Here is a 17,072-nt window from a genome sequence, read left to right on the forward strand (position 1 = left end):
GGTTGGGGTGCTACTGTTTGAAAGAAACAGCTAAAGAAAGAGCAGTTGTTAAAACGGTGGACAGGATTTATAGGAATAGACAGAGACTATTGGTTAGAAAAGGTCACATGTTTAGTAGGACCAATACCATTAAGAACTACAAAGACTAAAAACATCTGGAGATTGTTGCTTTTTTTTCATTTGTGATGTTTACTGCTATTTTTTAATGATGCTGCTCGAGAAGTAAAGTTGAGAGTCAAAGCATAATCCTTTGCCCCGTGTCTTTAATAGAATTATGACTTTCTGCAACGCATTTGTGGACATTTTAATTCTAGCCCCAATGCAATTGAATGAGGAAATTAAATTCTCCCGATTTATCTGAGAGAATCTCCCTGCCGGATGCTACAAAATGTTGCCATGTATGACATATGTTCATACGTGCCAGGATTCTGAAGCTTCTGGGAGGGAGATTTTGACACAGAAAGCAGGAGGAATGAATTTTCCCATTGGCTTGCATTGGGGCTAGAATTATTTTAGGAGGGAGAAAGGCAAAAAGAGAAATATTTTTAATTGGATAATCGTGAGTTTCCTGCAAAAAGTTGGAGCGTTGGCATATAGGTATGTTTCTCAGTGCACTGTACATCATTCTGAAAGCATGTGTCTACACTATGTGGCGTTGGCCCTTTAAGGGCATGCACGCGACGGAGTGACGTCCACTCCGTCGCGTGCGGGTATAAATAAACGTGGCGTTCCCGGCAGCCTCAGAGTCACCGGGGAGCCCATGCAAACTACATGGAGTCTCTGTGTCTTGTGTCAGGGGAGTGTGGGGCTCACGGTGAGGCGGTCGTAGAAGACTGCCAACAGTGGCGACGAGCGTCGGAAATCCACCCGGGACAGGCAGTGATCTTCGAGAGGTGCGCGGATGATAATATGTGAGGCACACCTTTTGAAATATGCCGTGGAGAGGGGGATGACACACGCGGAAGGCGGCCATTTTGCACAATAGGCCCTGGGAGGTCACGGCTTCATAACGAAGCGTTGGTGAGCCATCCAGGCTTAATTTTTGGACGGTCTTGTGGCGGACAGCCACTAGAAACAGCACATGCTATTTTCACATTGATTTATTCTCAGTTTCACTGTTTTTCACTGAGTTATTGTGGTGGCACCAAGGAAGGCCTGCAGTGTTCACACTTTGGGGCCCACCCTGCTCAATTTTTGGAACCTCTACGCTGCCTGGTTTTCTGACCTACTACATTGTGGTACTGCCGAGGCCTGGCTACACCTGAGGAACATTGGTATCTGTGGAGTTGCTAGTGGCTACATCCAGGGCCCATTGACTGCAGCGGACTACTCACTGGTGTTGTGGTGAGTTGGGGCCCCTTTTCTTTTACATCCCTGGGATGCCTTTGCGCTTGCCACCATGAGCCAAGGACAAGCTGCGGCTGCTGCTCAACAGCCGGCCGCTCCTGCAGTGGCCCCACAGCAGCTACCCATCCTGCCACCAAGACCTTTACCCAAGCCACCTGGCGCCCTACAGCCAATGCCTGAGTTTGATGTCTCGGGCACTCCATCGAGTCTCGGGCCAAGGTGAAAAATGTGGATGGACAGGTTAGAGATTTACTTCAGGCCCACAATGGAGACTAGCAATGACAGTAGGTTGGCTACCCTCCTGTACTGTGCAGGCCCTGCAGTGCATGAAATATTCCTGTCCCTGCAACCAGTGGATGGGTAAATGTCTATGCGGCGGCGAAGGATGCGCTCCACAATAATGTTCTGCCCTTGGCAAATGCGGATTATGAATGTTTCCTGATGGGTGCAGCTCGCCAAAAGGATGATGAGACTCTCGATGTGTTCTATGGGCGGCTGCGCAGACTACCAGTGCCATGTGCATGGAACAACCCGGACACCATGAGTAGAAACCAACTCATCCAGGGGTGTGTGTCTGGCAAACTGCGGCGTCAGTTCCTGAGAGAGCTGGTCATCACCCTTCCCCGCATCCTAGAACTGGATCGGTGCCATGAGGTCTCTGAATTGTGGGCAACCGGAATGGAGGCCGGAGTGCTCCCCAGCAAGACGGAAGATGTCTGCGCTGTCGGCAGAGGCCGAGGGTCCAGACGCCCGGCGGGTGGCCAAGGGCATAGAGGACAAACAGGGAACGGTTCATGCATGAAGTGAGGATACGATCTCCCGCATCCAGCAGAATGCCCTATCATTGGGAAATCGTGTGGCCGATGTGGGAGGGCTGACCACTATGCCCGGATGTGTAGGGCGGTAACTCCCACAGTCGTTCCCAGAGGGCACGTCCGGGCTGGTTTCTTCCACCCCCATTGATCATCAAACATGGCCCAAGTGGACCAGGGAGACAATGGTGCCCTTCCCCAGGGTGATGAAGAAGAAGAAGATGAAGAAAACATGTTCTTCGTGCCCAGTGTGGGCATCCTGAAAGCCAACTCCAAGCGACAGCCCATGTGCAACGTGCTGGTGAATGGGGACTCAATACCAATGCTGGTGGACACTGGGGCATCAGTCAATGCAATGGCCAGGGAGCACTACAATACCATGCAGTCTCCACCGGTCCTGGCTATGCCGAAGGCGCGCATCTTCACTTTTGGGGGCGAAAAGCCGATTCCCCTAGATGGTGCTTTTGTGGCAAGCGTGAAGTATGGCAACACATTGGTTCGGGCCAGGTTCTATGTAACACTGGTGAGCAACAACACTCTGCTGTGCTGTGCTGCGGCAGAGGCCCTTGGCATCGTTACATTTGCATACTCGGTGTATCAGGACGACATACAGGTACTACTGGACAAGCATGCTCCTCTGTTTGAAGGAATAGGACAGATGGTGGGTGAACCTGTATGGCTACATATAGATGAGTCCATTCAAACGGTGGCGCTCAAACATCGGCGAGTGCCTTTCCGCCTCAGAGATCTGGTGGACCAGGAACTGGATAACCTCGTTGGGCTGGACATCATCGAGAAGGTGGAGGGTCATTGCCCGTGGGTGTCTCCCATTGTGATCGCCCGCAAGCCCAAGCAACCCGATGCAGTGAGGATTTGTGTGGATATGTGCCTTCCCAACAAGGCGATAAAGCGGGAACGGCATTTGACCCCCACCATTGACTATATTATAATGGAACTGCAGGGGGCAAGGTTTTTCTTCAAACTGGACCTCAGGGCTGGGTACCATCAGGTGGTCCTGCACCCAGAATCTCGATATATAACATTCACCACGCCCCGTGGGCTGTACAGGTATAAAAGACTCTGTTTTGGGGTCTCCTCAGTGGCTGAGGTGTTCCAGAACATCATCAGAGGGGCACTTGCGGACATGGATGGAGTCCTCAACATCAGCGATGATATCCTGGTGTTTGCGAGGTCGGAGGCTGAATATATGGTGCGGTTGACTAAAACATTCGCGCGCCTGCACTCTCTGGGACTCACTTTGCACAGCGACAAGTACGAATTTCTCAAAACCATAATTGAGTTTTTCGGCTTTGTCTTTAAGGCGGATGGCGTGTCACCTGATCCACACAAGGTGAAGGACATACAGGAGGCAAGACCACCGGAGAATGTAGCCGAGGTAAGGAGCTTTCTGGGCATGGTCATGTATTGTGGCCACTTCATCCGGACCCTGGCGTCCCGCTCAGAGCCCTTGCGGACACTGACGAAGAAGGACACCACTTGGCACTGGGGGCCGCTCGAGCAGGCGGCGTTTGATGACATCAATGGCGCCCTTGCTGCTGAGGACACCATGGCATTTTTTGATCCGAGCCTACAGACCGAGATCATTCTGGACACCAGCCCCTATGGCCTGGGGGCAGTTCTCACGCAAGTGGGGAATGACCAGGAAATCCGCCCGATAGCCAACGCCAGTAAGGTGCTCTCAGAGACCGAGCAGCGATACTCACAAATTGAGCGAGAGGCACTGGCCGTGCTATGGGGCTGCAGGCACTTCCGCCTGTACATCTTGGGAAGGCCAGTCACTGTCATTACGGACCACAAGCCCCTACTGCCCATAATGGCTGGCTCCTCATCCAAACCACCAGTGCCTACAACCATAATGGCTGGCGCTCCTCGAGTATGGAGTGTCCCTGGTCTACCGCCCGGGGAGTAACAACGCTGCGGACTAGCTCTCCAGGCACCCGAGAGGGGGTTCCCAACCGTCCTCATGCGCAGAGGAGACGGATGAGCACGTCCGGCTGGTGATTGAGACTCCCACCCTGAACTCGATACAGGTGGAGGAACTAGAACAGGCATCAAAGAGTGACGAGTGTTTGGGATCCTGAAGATGGCAATGGAACAGGGAGCCTGGAAAACCGTGCTAGAAGCCCTGAGCCGGAGAACGAATGAGGCAAAGGTGGTGCTGGAACAGCTCTGGAGAGTTTGTGAGGAGCTAACACTCGCGGACTCGGGACTGTTGCTGAGAGGAGACAGAATTGCGGTACCCCAGGCCAAGGTTCAACAAATAATCACTCTGGCACACCAAGGACACCAAGGGGCACCCAAGACAAAAGCACGCCTCTGGCAAAAAGTGTGGTGTGGAAGTACTGGTGAGGAATCGTCACCCGCAGGGCAAGTTGTCTCTCACCTATGAACCGGCTCCGTTGGACATGGTGGCGGTCAAGGGATCTATGGTGACTGCGTCCAACGGAACAGCATCTGTTACCAGAAACGCCAGTTTCTTCAAGAGGGTGGGTGAGCCAAGGACTGAGACTATGGGGGACATGGACCCAGAGGAAGCACCAGACGAAGGAGGGGGTCGTCCCTCCCAAGTGGAGTCTCTGGCCCGCGGGGGGCCAGGCAAAGGAACACCGACCAGAGAGACAGGCAGGAGGTACCCCCTGAGAACAGGGCGTGGGTAACCTGCCCGTCTTACGGACTATGTGACGGACTACGACGGTGGAAAGGCGTGGTAGAGACTGTCATGCCGGTTATGTGGGATGCTATCTGGGGATCCAGGGAGGTTGCCAATAAACGGGGGCAGTTGGGATTTGCCAAAGTGTGTTGTTAACGTTTGTTAGTTTAGATACTCTCTTTTCAGTTTGTTGTTATGGAAAAGGAGGAGTTTGAAGTTGGCCCTTTAAGGGCACGCACGCGACAGAGTGACGTCCACTCCGTCACGTGCATGTATAAATAAACGGGGCGTTGCCGGCGGCCTCAGAGCCACCGGGGAGCCCATGCGAACTGCACAGAGTCTCTGTGTCTTGTGCATAGCTCTCAACCATTTGTCACAAAGGTGGGTGAAAACACCCGATTTTATTTTTGGCGGGTGAGAGGCCCATTGAAATTAATGGGCGTGCAGGAGGCTTGGCGGGTGAGTCAGCTGTTTAGAAGGCGGGTGACACCCGCCAAAAGCGTGCGAGTTGAGAGCTATGCTTGTGTTAGGGAAGTGTGGGGCTCACGGGCAGTAGTAGAAGACTGCCAACACACTACATTTCCCTAAACTAGTGGGATTCAAACTTTTTCATCCCATGCACCTCTCTTGAGTAAAAATACATAGCTCTCAACCATTTGTCTCGCAAAGGCGGGTGAAATCACCCGATTTTGTTTCTGGCGGGTGAGACGCCCATTGAAATTAATGGGCGTGCAGGAGACTTGGCGGGTGAGTCAGCCCTTTGCAAGGCGGGTGACACCCGCCAAAGGCGGGTGAGTTGAGAGCTATGAAAATACTGTTTCTGCCCCCCATCCCCTTTCCGCCATAGAGGGTGAAAAGGAGGTCCAGGGGTGCCCAAGACTCTTTAAACAAGTATTAAGGTGACTGTTTTTAATAGAAAATATGAGCATCTGAAAATCTTCTTCTTATATTTTAAATTAAAAACAGTCATCTCGACAAAATCCCTTTTAAACATCTAAACCCCCCACCCCCCTTCCCGCCCACCTCCCCTTTCCAGAGAACGTTTTCCTATGGGATTTTGACATGAAATGCTCCTGTGAATTAGGCCCTTCATTTCCCTAAACAACGGGTTGTCCCATTCCCTTGCAACTGATGGATGTGAGGAGAGCAACCATCTTAGAAACACAAAGTCATACGTTCATTCCAAAGTGAGCGGAGCGGGGGCAAGGGGCAACAAATGGCGCAACGGATGGTCACCATTATGTGATTGTGACTACATACATCAACGATTTACATTACTGCATGCACTGATACAACGAAAATGAGAATTCTTCAAAACACCTACAAATCTCTCATGAGGGAAATAGTTGGAGAGCGATCTATTGCATCAGAAGCTTTACATGAAAGTGAGTTCCTAATAATGAAAGGATGCAGGTCACTAATCTGTCGAGGCTCTGCTCGGGCGCAAGGACGCGGAATTGCCGCCACGTCAAGATGGCCGCCGGGATCGCGCGGAAAGCGTGTCCCTTCTCCATGTTTACTGCTCCCCGCAGTGAGCGGGGCACTTCACAGCGAACATGGCAGTGCAAGGACGCAGAATTGCCGGCACGTCAAGATGGCCGCCGGGATCGCGCAGAAAGCGAGTCCCTTCTCCATGTTTACTGCTCCCGCAGTGACAGGGGCACTTCACAGCGAACATGGCAGCGCTCAGGAAGGTCCTTGCTGTTCCCCAAGTGAGTCCTGGAGTCTGGAGGGGACAATGCAAAATCCGCCTTTCATGAGTTTTACCATAATGTACTAATGCGTCCAGAGCCCTCTCGAGTCGTCGGTCGGTAGATAGGATGGGGCAGAGCAGGAAAGCAGGGGAGAGGATGAGAGTCTCAGAGAGTGAGGGCACAGCAAAGGAGCTAACAGCAGATTGCTTATGTGTGCGGATCTTACCTCACGACCTTTGCCTTTAACTGTTCTCAGACTGACACCCCCTCTGTGCTCCTCAATGGCCATCCCAGTCTGGCTGCCCCAGCCTGCTCTCCTGACTGACACCCCTCACTCTCCCCAGTCTGTGCTCCTCAATGGCCATCCCGTTCTGGCTGCCCCAGCCTGTTCTAATGACTGACACCCCCTCACTCTCCCCAGTCTGTGCTCCTCAATGGCCATCCCATTCTGACTGCCCCAGCCTGTTCTCCTGACTGACACCCCTCGCTCTCCCCAGTCTGTGCTCCTCAATGGCCATCCCATTCTGACTGCCCCAGCCTGTTCCACTGACTGACACCCCCTCACTCTCCCCAGTCTGTGCTCCTCAATGGCCATCCCATTCTGACTGCCCCAGCCTGCTCTACTGACTGACACCCCTCACTCTCCCCAGTCTGTGCACCTCAATGGACATCCCATTCTGACTGCCCCAGCCTGCTCTACTGACTGACGCCCCCTCACTCTCCCCAGTCTGTGCACCTCAATGGCCATCCCATTCTGACTGCCCCAGCCTGCTCTACTGACTGACGCCCCCTCACTCTCCCCAGTCTGTGCTCCTCAATGGCCATCCCATTCTGACTGCCCCAGCCTGCTCTACTGACTGACGCCCCCTCACTCTCCCCAGTCTGTGCACCTCAATGGCCATCCCGTTCTGGCTGCCCCAGCCTGCTCTCCTGACTGACACCCCTCACTCTCCCCAGTCTGTGCTCCTCAATGGCCATCCCGTTCTGGCTGCCCCAGCCTGTTCTCCTGACTGACACCCCTCGCTCTCCCCAGTCTGTGCTCCTCAATGGCCATCCCATTCTGACTGCCCCAGCCTGTTCCACTGACTGACACCCCCTCACTCTCCCCAGTCTGTGCTCCTCAATGGCCATCCCATTCTGACTGCCCCAGCCTGCTCTACTGACTGACACCCCTCACTCTCCCCCGTCTGTGCACCTCAATGGACATCCCATTCTGACTGCCCCAGCCTGCTCTACTGACTGACGCCCCCTCACTCTCCCCAGTCTGTGCACCTCAATGGCCATCCCATTCTGACTGCCCCAGCCTGCTCTACTGACTGACGCCCCCTCACTCTCCCCAGTCTGTGCACCTCAATGGACATCCCATTCTGACTGCCCCAGCCTGCTCTACTGACTGACGCCCCCTCACTCTCCCCAGTCTGTGCACCTCAATGGCCATCCCATTCTGGCTGCCCCAGCCTGCTCTACTGACTGACGCCCCCTCACTTTCCCCAGTCTGTGCTCCTCAATGGCCATCCCATTCTGGCTGCCCCAGCCTGTTCTAATGACTGACACCCCCTCACTCTCCCCAGTCTGTGCTCCTCAATGGCCATCCCATTCTGACTGCCCCAGCCTGCTCTACTGACTGACACCCCTCACTCTCCCCAGTCTGTGCTCCTCAATGGCCATCCCATTCTGACTGCCCCAGCCTGCTCTACTGACTGACACCCCCTCACTCTCCCCAGTCTGTGCTCCTCAATGGCCATCCCATTCTGGCTGCCCCAGCCTGCTCTACTGACTGACACCCCCTCACTCTCCCCAGTCTGTGCTCCTCAATGGCCATCCCATTCTGGCTGCCCCAGCCTGTTCTAATGACTGACACCCCTCACTCTCCCCAGTCTGTGCACCTCAATGACCATCCCATTCTGACTGCACCAGCCTGTTCTCCTAACTGACACCCCTCACTCTCCCCAGTCGGTGCTCCTCAATGGGCATCCCGTTCTGACTGCCCCAGCCTGCTCTACTGACTGAGACCCCCTCGCTCTCCCCAGTCTGTGCTCCTCAATGGCCATCCCGTTCTGACTGCCCCAGCCTGCTCTACTGACTGACACCCCCTCGCTCTCCCCAGTCTGTGCTCCTCAATGGCCATCCCGTTCTGACTGCCCCAGCCTGCTCTACTGACGGACACCCCCTCGCTCTCCCCAGTCTGTGCTCCTCAATGGCCATCCCGTTCTGGCTGCCCCACCCTGTTCTAATGACTGACACCCCTCGCTCTCCCCAGTCTGTGCTCCTCAATGGCCATCCCGTTCTGGCTGCCCCAGCCTGTTCTCCTGACTGACACCCCCTCACTCTCCCCAGTCTGTGCTCCTCAATGGCCATCCCATTCTGGCTGCCCCAGCCTGTTCCACTGACTGACACCCCCTCACTCTCCCCAGTCTGTGCTCCTCAATGGCCATCCCATTCTGGCTGCCCCACCCTGTTCTAATGACTGACACCCCTCACTCTCCCCAGTCTGTGCTCCTCAATGGCCATCCCATTCTGGCTGCCCCAGCCTGCTCTACTGACTGACACCCCCTCACTCTCCCCAGTCTGTGCACATCAATGGCCATCCCATTCTGACTGCCCCAGCCTGCTCTACTGACTGACACCCCCCTCACTCTCCCCAGTCTGTGCTCCTCAATGGCCATCCCATTCTGGCTGCCCCAGCCTGTTCTAATGACTGACACCCCCTCACTCCCCCCAGTCTGTGCACCTCAATGGCCATCCCAGCCTGTTCTCCTGACTGACACCCCTCACTCTCCCCAGTCTGTGCTCCTCAATGGGCATCCCATTCTGACTGCCCCAGCCTGCTCTACTGACTGACACCCCCTCACTCTCCCCAGTCTGTGCTCCTCAATGGCCATCCCATTCTGGCTGCCCCAGCCTGTTCTCCTGACTGACACCCCTCTCTCCCCAGTCTGTGCTCCTCAATGGGCATCCCAGTCTGGCTGCCCCAGCCTGTTCTAATGACTGACACCCCTCACTCTCCCCAGTCTGTGCTTCTCAATGGCCACCCCATTCTGGCTGCCCCAGCCTGTTCTCCTGACTGACACACTCACGCTCGTCCCAGTCTGTGCTCCTCAATGGCCACCCCATTCTGGCTGCCCCAGCCTGTTCTCCTGACTGACACACTCACGCTCGTCCCAGTCTGTGCTCCTCAATGGCCATCCCATTCTGGCTACCCCAGCCTGCTCTACTGACTGACACCCCCTCACCTTCCCCAGTCTGTGCTCCCCAATGGACATCCCATTCTGGCTGCCCCAGCCTGTTCTCCTGACTGACACCCCCTCACTCTCCCCAGTATGTGCTCCTCAATGGCCATCCCCTTCTGGCTGCCCCAGCCTGCTCTACTGACTGACACCCCCTCACTCTCCCCAGTCTGTGCTCCTCAATGGCCACCGCATTCTGGCTGCCCCAGCCTGTTCTCCTGACTGACACCCCCTCACTCTCCCCAGTATGTGCTCCTCAATGGCCATCCCCTTCTGGCTGCCCCAGCCTGTTCTATTGACTGACACCCCTCACTCTCCCCAGTATGTGCTCCTCAATGGCCATCCCGTTCTGGCTGCCCCAGCCTGTTCTCCTGACACCCCTCGCTCTCCCCAGTCTGTGCTCCTCAATGGCCATCCCGTTCTGGCTGCCCCAGCCTGTTCTCCTGACTGACACTCCCTCGCTCTCCCCAGTCTGTGCTCCTCAATGGCCATCCCGTTCTGGCTGCCCCAGCCTGTTCTACTGACTGACACCCCCTCGCTCTCCCCAGTCTGTGCTCCTCAATGGCCATCCCGTTCTGGCTGCCCCAGCCTGTTCTCCTGACTGACACCCCTTGCTCTCCCCAGTCTGTGCTCCTCAATGGCCATCCCGTTCTGGCTGCCCCAGCCTGTTCTACTGACTGACACTCCCTCGCTCTCCCCAGTCTGTGCTCCTCAATGACAATCCCGTTCTGGCTGCCCCAGCCTGTTCTACTGACTGACACCCCCTCGCTCTCCCCAGTCTGTGCTCCTCAATGATAATCCCGTTCTGGCTGCCCCAGAATGTTCTACTGGCTGACACCCCCTCGCTCTCCCCAGTCTGTGCTCCTCAATGGCCATCCCGTTCTGGCTGCCCCAGCTTGTTCTACTGACTGACACCCCCTCACTCTCCCCAGTCTGTGCTCCTCAATGAGCAACACCCCCTCACCCTACCCAGTATGTGCTCCTCAATGGCCATCCCATTGTGGCGGTCCCTGCCTGTTCTACTGACTGGCACCCCTCCACGTGAGCCCCTGGCTGACCCCCTTTAGTGTGTGGCGCTCACCCCTCCCTTGTCATTTTGCCATGACCCCACACCCATGGCATGATGCTCCTGACTGAATTCTCCCCACCCACTTACTTGACAGTGCTTGCACCTGACACGCCCATCTACAAGGCAACACAAGCAACTCCAAAACAGTTTCGCTGTCATTTGTAGGTTGTAACGTGATACCCTAGCAGCACCCAACTAGGGACCCATGTCTTGGCATACCAGGCCCACTTCTGTCTATTCAAGTGAGTTAAAGAGTGATGAATGGAAGCCTTTGAATTAATCATAACCACTTGCCTTTCTCTGTGGAAACCATATAAACCTTTGATTTTAGCCTGCTGCGTAGTTGCACAAATGTAAATAAACCTATGCAGATCGAGCTCGGTTCCACCCAAAAAAGTGTCAATAGCGACCAACCTGCAAGAGACAAAAAGCAACTCTTGACGTTATTGGGCCTGGTGTGTTGGGTTGCCCAGAGCATTGGCAGTGGTTCTGATTCTAGCCTTTATTCTTCAGTGTTGTATAAGTCGCTCAATGCGAGACAGGGTTGACCAAAGGTTTGCTTTGCCTGGTGTCCCAAGTGTCTTGGGTTGCTTGTGGTCACTGCACATCGGTTTCCTCTTTGTATAATGCACAACACGCTGCAAAACAATGGTTTGGAGTGTTTTACAGAGGTTTGCCAGTATTTATGATTGATTAAAAGCCTTCCATCCACCAGTCTTCAGTGGTAGTGTTCTGGGTTGGTCATACTGAGAATATCGTGAGACTGTCAGTATGGCATTAGACGGAGATTGTGCAGACTGACCGTGTGTTGCAATTGTGCAAACTGGAACTTTATTGGAAATATTGAATTGTGTAAACTGGGGGCTTAATGGAATTAATCTGTTGTGCTTTTTAATTATGTTATAGCCCTGGTTTTTGTGATGACATGATCTGATGTGACTTGACCTTACTGTAGGATGACATGTCCATCTGTGTCATGTTAAGTCTGTACTGGGTGTATAGAGGGATGTCACAAGTTTAATGGAAGTAATGGCCTGTTGTAGAGCACCGATTTACACAGACTTAAGAACTACCTAATTGGCAAGATGCGCACAAACGTTATGGCTGGTGCTGGTCAATGTTTTTTTTATTTCAAGGAGCTTTCTGCCATACGTTTGCTTTGTCGTGTCCCAAGCGGGGTCAGCAAAGACACAGCGGCGGACCATGACTATTGACAGTCCTTGGTAGTTTTATGGGTGTTTCCAAAGGAGCAAATCGTCTGTGTGTGTGAGTCAGTCAGACAGACACTCAGTCATATTTAGTTATTCTGGCACTACGAACTAAACAATTCCGCTCACTGTTTCATCGATGAAACGAGTCAACGTGGGTCATTGCCCCAATGCATCAAGCCTCCAATTTGGCAACTTGGTCAAACTGTCATCTTCAGTTTGAACTTTTTTTAAAAACATTGTTCTACGAATTTGTGCTATTTCTTGAGATTTTTTAGAATTTTGGTAAATTATCTGGATTACGCATTGAGATAATACCGTGTTTCCGGTAGCAGCAATGACAATGAAGAGCTTGCTGTAACTTCTGATGAAACAGTATGCACTATCATTTTAATATGTAGGCGTTCAGGTGTATCGCCATTGTTTAAGGTACGCATTTAATACGTTTCCTATCTAAAAGAGATTAGAACAAAAAAAACTTTTGTGCCACCCTTTCTCTGTCATCTAGCCTGTAAAATAGCTCAGCGGGTTGAGCGCTCGCTGCTGCGATCTGAGCATGATCTGCAGGTCCTAATCCCGACAAGGCCAACTCAGCCTTTCATCCTTCCGAGGTCGATAAATGAGTTCCAATTTCGGTTGGGTGATATTGTATGTGCTCTGTAAAGCGCTTTGGATTAAGGCGCTATATAAATAACTTATCATTGATGGGCATGGTGGCCTTGTCCAAAATGTTGATTATGTCCGAATTATGATATGCAGGGTACGAGCTGGTGGCAGCCCCATGCTGAATTTGCCAGGTGCTCTGAGTCTCCTCCATTTTGAGATACCCAGGCCCTGCCATAGGAATCAGTGGACTCCTGATAGAGGGCAAGATGGCCCCTGTGACACAACCTGCTAAAATGTTACTCTTATGTGCTTAACCCTTGATATTTTATATGCATTGTACCACCCACTGTATGTGACCACTGTTTTGCTGTGTTATCCTGTGTCAGGCTTTGTAACTAAGTTTCGAGTCCTCTTGTACTGCTTCGCCTAGATGCCCACGGGCTCGGAGCGCATTACCAAATAAATAAACAAACAAACAAACAAACCTGGCTAGGAGACCTCTCCCCGAGCTATGAGGCAACATCGTGCAGAAGCTGATCTTCATAGAGGCACCCTGGAAGTCAGTTCCGAAAGGCTGTTGACCGGAGACTGGGTCTGCCAAGAAATCTTGAAGTAAAGCACCAGGACATCGAGACTGTCGAAGTCCATCGTCTTCGACCCGGGTTCGGAGGATTTCCGTAACCGCTGGAAGACCGTCGAGTCATGTTGCCCAGAAGCAGGGACAGCTTGACGCCCTGCTGCTCGACGACAGGAGCCACCACGCTCCACCTTTTTGCCTAAGCACATTTTGAACTAAGGGCTCCCTTGCCATCACCGTCGACCGCTCGAGAAAGTCGAGGTCATCGACGACCGAGGAGAATCGGCTGGCGTGTTTCCCGCCACCTGAAATCCACAAAGACGCTGACGGGTTAAGATCTGAAATCCAGCCGTGGTCACGTCCCGATCGCAGACACCCAGCGCCCGCGGCCGGGTCTACGTTCTTCACTGAGTCTTCTTTGCCGCACCAAACTCTTCACATCGAGTAAATACGCCTCATATTCGCAGGCCATCCACGATCAATCGTCGATGAGCACCCCGAAGGTTGAAGCTGCTGTCTCAATGACAGTGTTCACATTTTTTCAAAGGAATCTCAACACCCCGTGGCTGCTACTTTAAAGGGAGTCCACTCTCGAGGGATCCATCAACGAACCTTCGAAGAAACTCTTATAACTCGGGTACATTGGGGTAGGTGAACATTTTGATCAGGAAACAAGACTATTTAAACATATATGGACTGGCTTGTCAATACCCTTTATTACAGGTTGCCCAGGTGGGGGTATCCACGCACAAAATTATGTCTTGGTAGTTTGATAAAGTATTCTGCCATTGTTTAAAGTAACTTGTCTTCCTTCCTATGTCCTATGCTGATCGAACTGTTAGCACGTAACATCGTGTGTGGACATTCCTTTGTGGGGGGGCTACACTGTACTTAATAACCAGCCCTCATCACCTCCTGAAAGCTTAAGCCTTGGCTGCTCGTCCATTGCTACCACATAGAGAAACTTGGCTGGGGTTCTCTGTGCTTCTACTCTGCCATATAGAGGGCAGGAGTACAGATATCCCCCCCAGTCTTTATAAAGGGTTTGCAAGTACCTGACTTTGTTATACTTCCTGACTTCACAACTCCAATATGTTGTGCAGTGGTAGGAAGATGAGGAAACCCCAGAGCAGCACTCTACTTGTAAACCACATGCAGTCTATGAAGCATTGTGGCTGTACCCTGGTGATGCATAACCACCCAATGTGTTGTTATTGGGGTGTATTATATGTAAGCAAGCTCTCAGAAAGATGCAAATTAAACTATCCTATTTAACAGGCGTACCGCTGCTGACCGGACCAGCAGCTTAGTGGAAAAACTTTTTGAATAGGAACCTAGGGGTTCTCTGTGTGAGGCGAGTTATTTTGTGATGGCTGCTGCTACCATTCTCTGTGTTTAAAGATTAATCTAATATGCTGGTTAACCATTTCTTGATGTATGGCAGTATGACTGGCATGGCTCTGAAGGTGCGGACTAGCTCATGGACCTGAAATCAGCAATTGTCCTTCCTTGACTATAGAACTTCCAGAATTTTCGCAGGTGAGGCCTCTGCCTCCACCCCCCCAACAAACCCAAATATGTGGTGTCCCGCAAGGTTCATGTGTCTCCCATACCCTCTACAACATTTATACAAAACCATTTATTACTCGTGAAGAGTCAAATATCACTAGCCAATGGCAAGTGCTCATTTTGCACCCTGCTCACAATGTTGTCAGGTTGGCATCTTACCCACTAGACTACATCGGAATGTGGTTTGTGCAAGGAACAGGGCTCCACCAACCACAAAGTAGTGCTTTTTGTTTTGGGGCCCAGTTCATTTTTACAGAGGGAGTTAATGGCAACGTAGAACCCGTTTCTAAGGGCACTGCCTTTTAAAAGAGTGTAATAACTAAAGTTTTGAGATAGAGTAAAATTTAGTGATTTGGCCTGTATCATAAGATTTACCCAAGTGGGCAAACGGGGACACAGTGATTTGCCAAAAATGCGGTTGGTCGCTGTCCTGTGACCCGCAAGTTAAAGCGAGATCATTGCGGCAGGTTTGTCATGCTAACTTGTTGTTATTAGAAGCTGTGACCAACAATTTCATAAAGAGTTTGCCAGCCAGTGTCTTATATTTCTGTGGTACTTGGTTTGTTGGATCCTTTGTCACAAAATGAACAAGTGATGGCTGGAAAGTGCTATATTGCTCATAAGAACTGGGAATAAATCTAGGCATCGTTTTGTTATTATGTATTTAGGCTGTCTGTGATGCCACAGAAGGCAACAAAGCATATGCAAGTCAGTCCTGACCTTGCACTCAAAAGTAGCGTTCTGGCCCAAAAGCAGACGCAGCTTTGGGCGTGGTCCCTTGAGCAGGCGACCCCGACGTGCGCGGAACATCATTCTCCTTGCTTGATGTGCACCTGCCTAGGACCTGGAAGGCATAGCGGAAAGCAAATCTCCTCTGGTTACTGCCAAGGGTATCTTCTCCCCGCCCCCACTCGGAGGCACCGTGTGCGTTTGGGAATGCCCACACTGTGCACATCCTCGTTCCAAAAAGGGAACACTTCTGAGAAGAAGTGGCCAGTTGGACGCACTTTGTGCTTGACTGCAAAGTCCAGGTGAGAATGGCATGCATTAGATCTGTGAGGGAAAATACTGAGATGTAAGGAACATACATATACACATACTGCTTATGCAAAAGGAAATTGCTGGTACGCCCTGGAAATAGTTCAGGATGAGGCCCTGGCACAGTAGTGTTCTGGAATAATCCTGGAGAAATAACATATTTCATCAACTTTGTTGATTTTCAGGTAGGAGAGTTCGTGTTGGCGCATATTTATTTTTTTACACATCCCCTAAGTGTAAATATACTATATGCAGAAATGTATTATTTGCAAAATTTGTTATTTTATAGAATTTCAGACATTTTTAAATACTTTATCATGGGTCAAAATGAAGGTTCGTGGAGCAGGAGCTGGGTATCTGGATGTTCCTGTGAGCAGGAGTGGCTGTTGGTGTCATGCTAACCAGCCATGTTTAATCTATATGCATCGCTAAATAGATCCCAGCAATTTTGACCTCTGCCTTACGCTGCAGGGTGAATAAACATGTCAATGAAACTATTAGAATATGAGATTATTTAGAGGTAGGCTGGGGCCAGATGGCATTCTGTGGGCATGGCTGGAGATGGATTTGATTCCAAACTATCAATGACTAGACAGGTCAGTGTCATCGCCGCCGCGGCAGCCTACCACGCCAAGCTCTTGACAGCAGCAAGGCCATTCCTATCCAAAGAAAACTCCATTACCATTGCACGAGCCATCACTGGCTCTAGACTGGACCATTGTAATGTCCTCTTCCTAGGACTTCTACAAAAAACATGGGCAAACTACAGGTCATTCAAAACAATGTCCTCCGCGCAGCCCTACGGCTGCAAGGGAACAAGCTTGCTGGCTCCCGGTCAAAGAAAGAATCCTCTTCAAAGCCCTTGCATTAACTCATAAATGCATCCACCAAGCCGCCCCTTCTAACCTCTCTGAGAGAATCCACCCCATCTCCGTGGCCAGACCCACAAGAACGCCATACGCCAACATGCTTTCAGTGCCCAGATTCAACAGAGCACGAGCTGATGGAATCGGCTTCCCCTCCCTAGCTTCCACACACTGGAATGCACTACCACCTCCACTTTGTGGAGAAGCCTCACACATGGCATTTAGGAAAGCGGTAAAAGCACCGCTCATCATCTAACCCATGCCCACACCTCAGGAAAATCTCTGCTCACTCCCGTTATGTATACATTATGTAATGATTCCTACTGCACAAGAATTGTAATGGATGTCAGCTTGTGGAACTACAAGTCACAGCGCCGCAATGCCCAGG

At 51.8% G+C, this 17,072-nt stretch overlaps 1 protein-coding gene across 2 annotated transcripts in view; it reads left to right on the top strand.

Moving 5' to 3' along the window:
• Positions 1–6,400: 6,400 nt before the first annotated feature.
• Positions 6,401–17,072, top strand: part of IDH3B (isocitrate dehydrogenase (NAD(+)) 3 non-catalytic subunit beta) — a 455,202-nt gene continuing 444,530 nt past the window's right edge. The window contains exon 1 of one of the 2 annotated variants that reach the window (XM_069632420.1): positions 6,401–6,542. In XM_069632420.1, the coding sequence (XP_069488521.1) occupies positions 6,507–6,542 (36 nt within the window). In that variant the 5' untranslated portion in view covers positions 6,401–6,506. The remainder of the gene's footprint in view (positions 6,543–17,072) is intronic. The other variant, XM_069632419.1, reaches the window with a different exon arrangement.

Source organism: Ambystoma mexicanum, chromosome 6q (assembly GCF_040938575.1).
Source record: "Ambystoma mexicanum isolate Mex_15411 chromosome 6q, UKY_AmexF1_1, whole genome shotgun sequence".
Classification (NCBI taxonomy): domain Eukaryota; kingdom Metazoa; phylum Chordata; class Amphibia; order Caudata; family Ambystomatidae; genus Ambystoma; species Ambystoma mexicanum.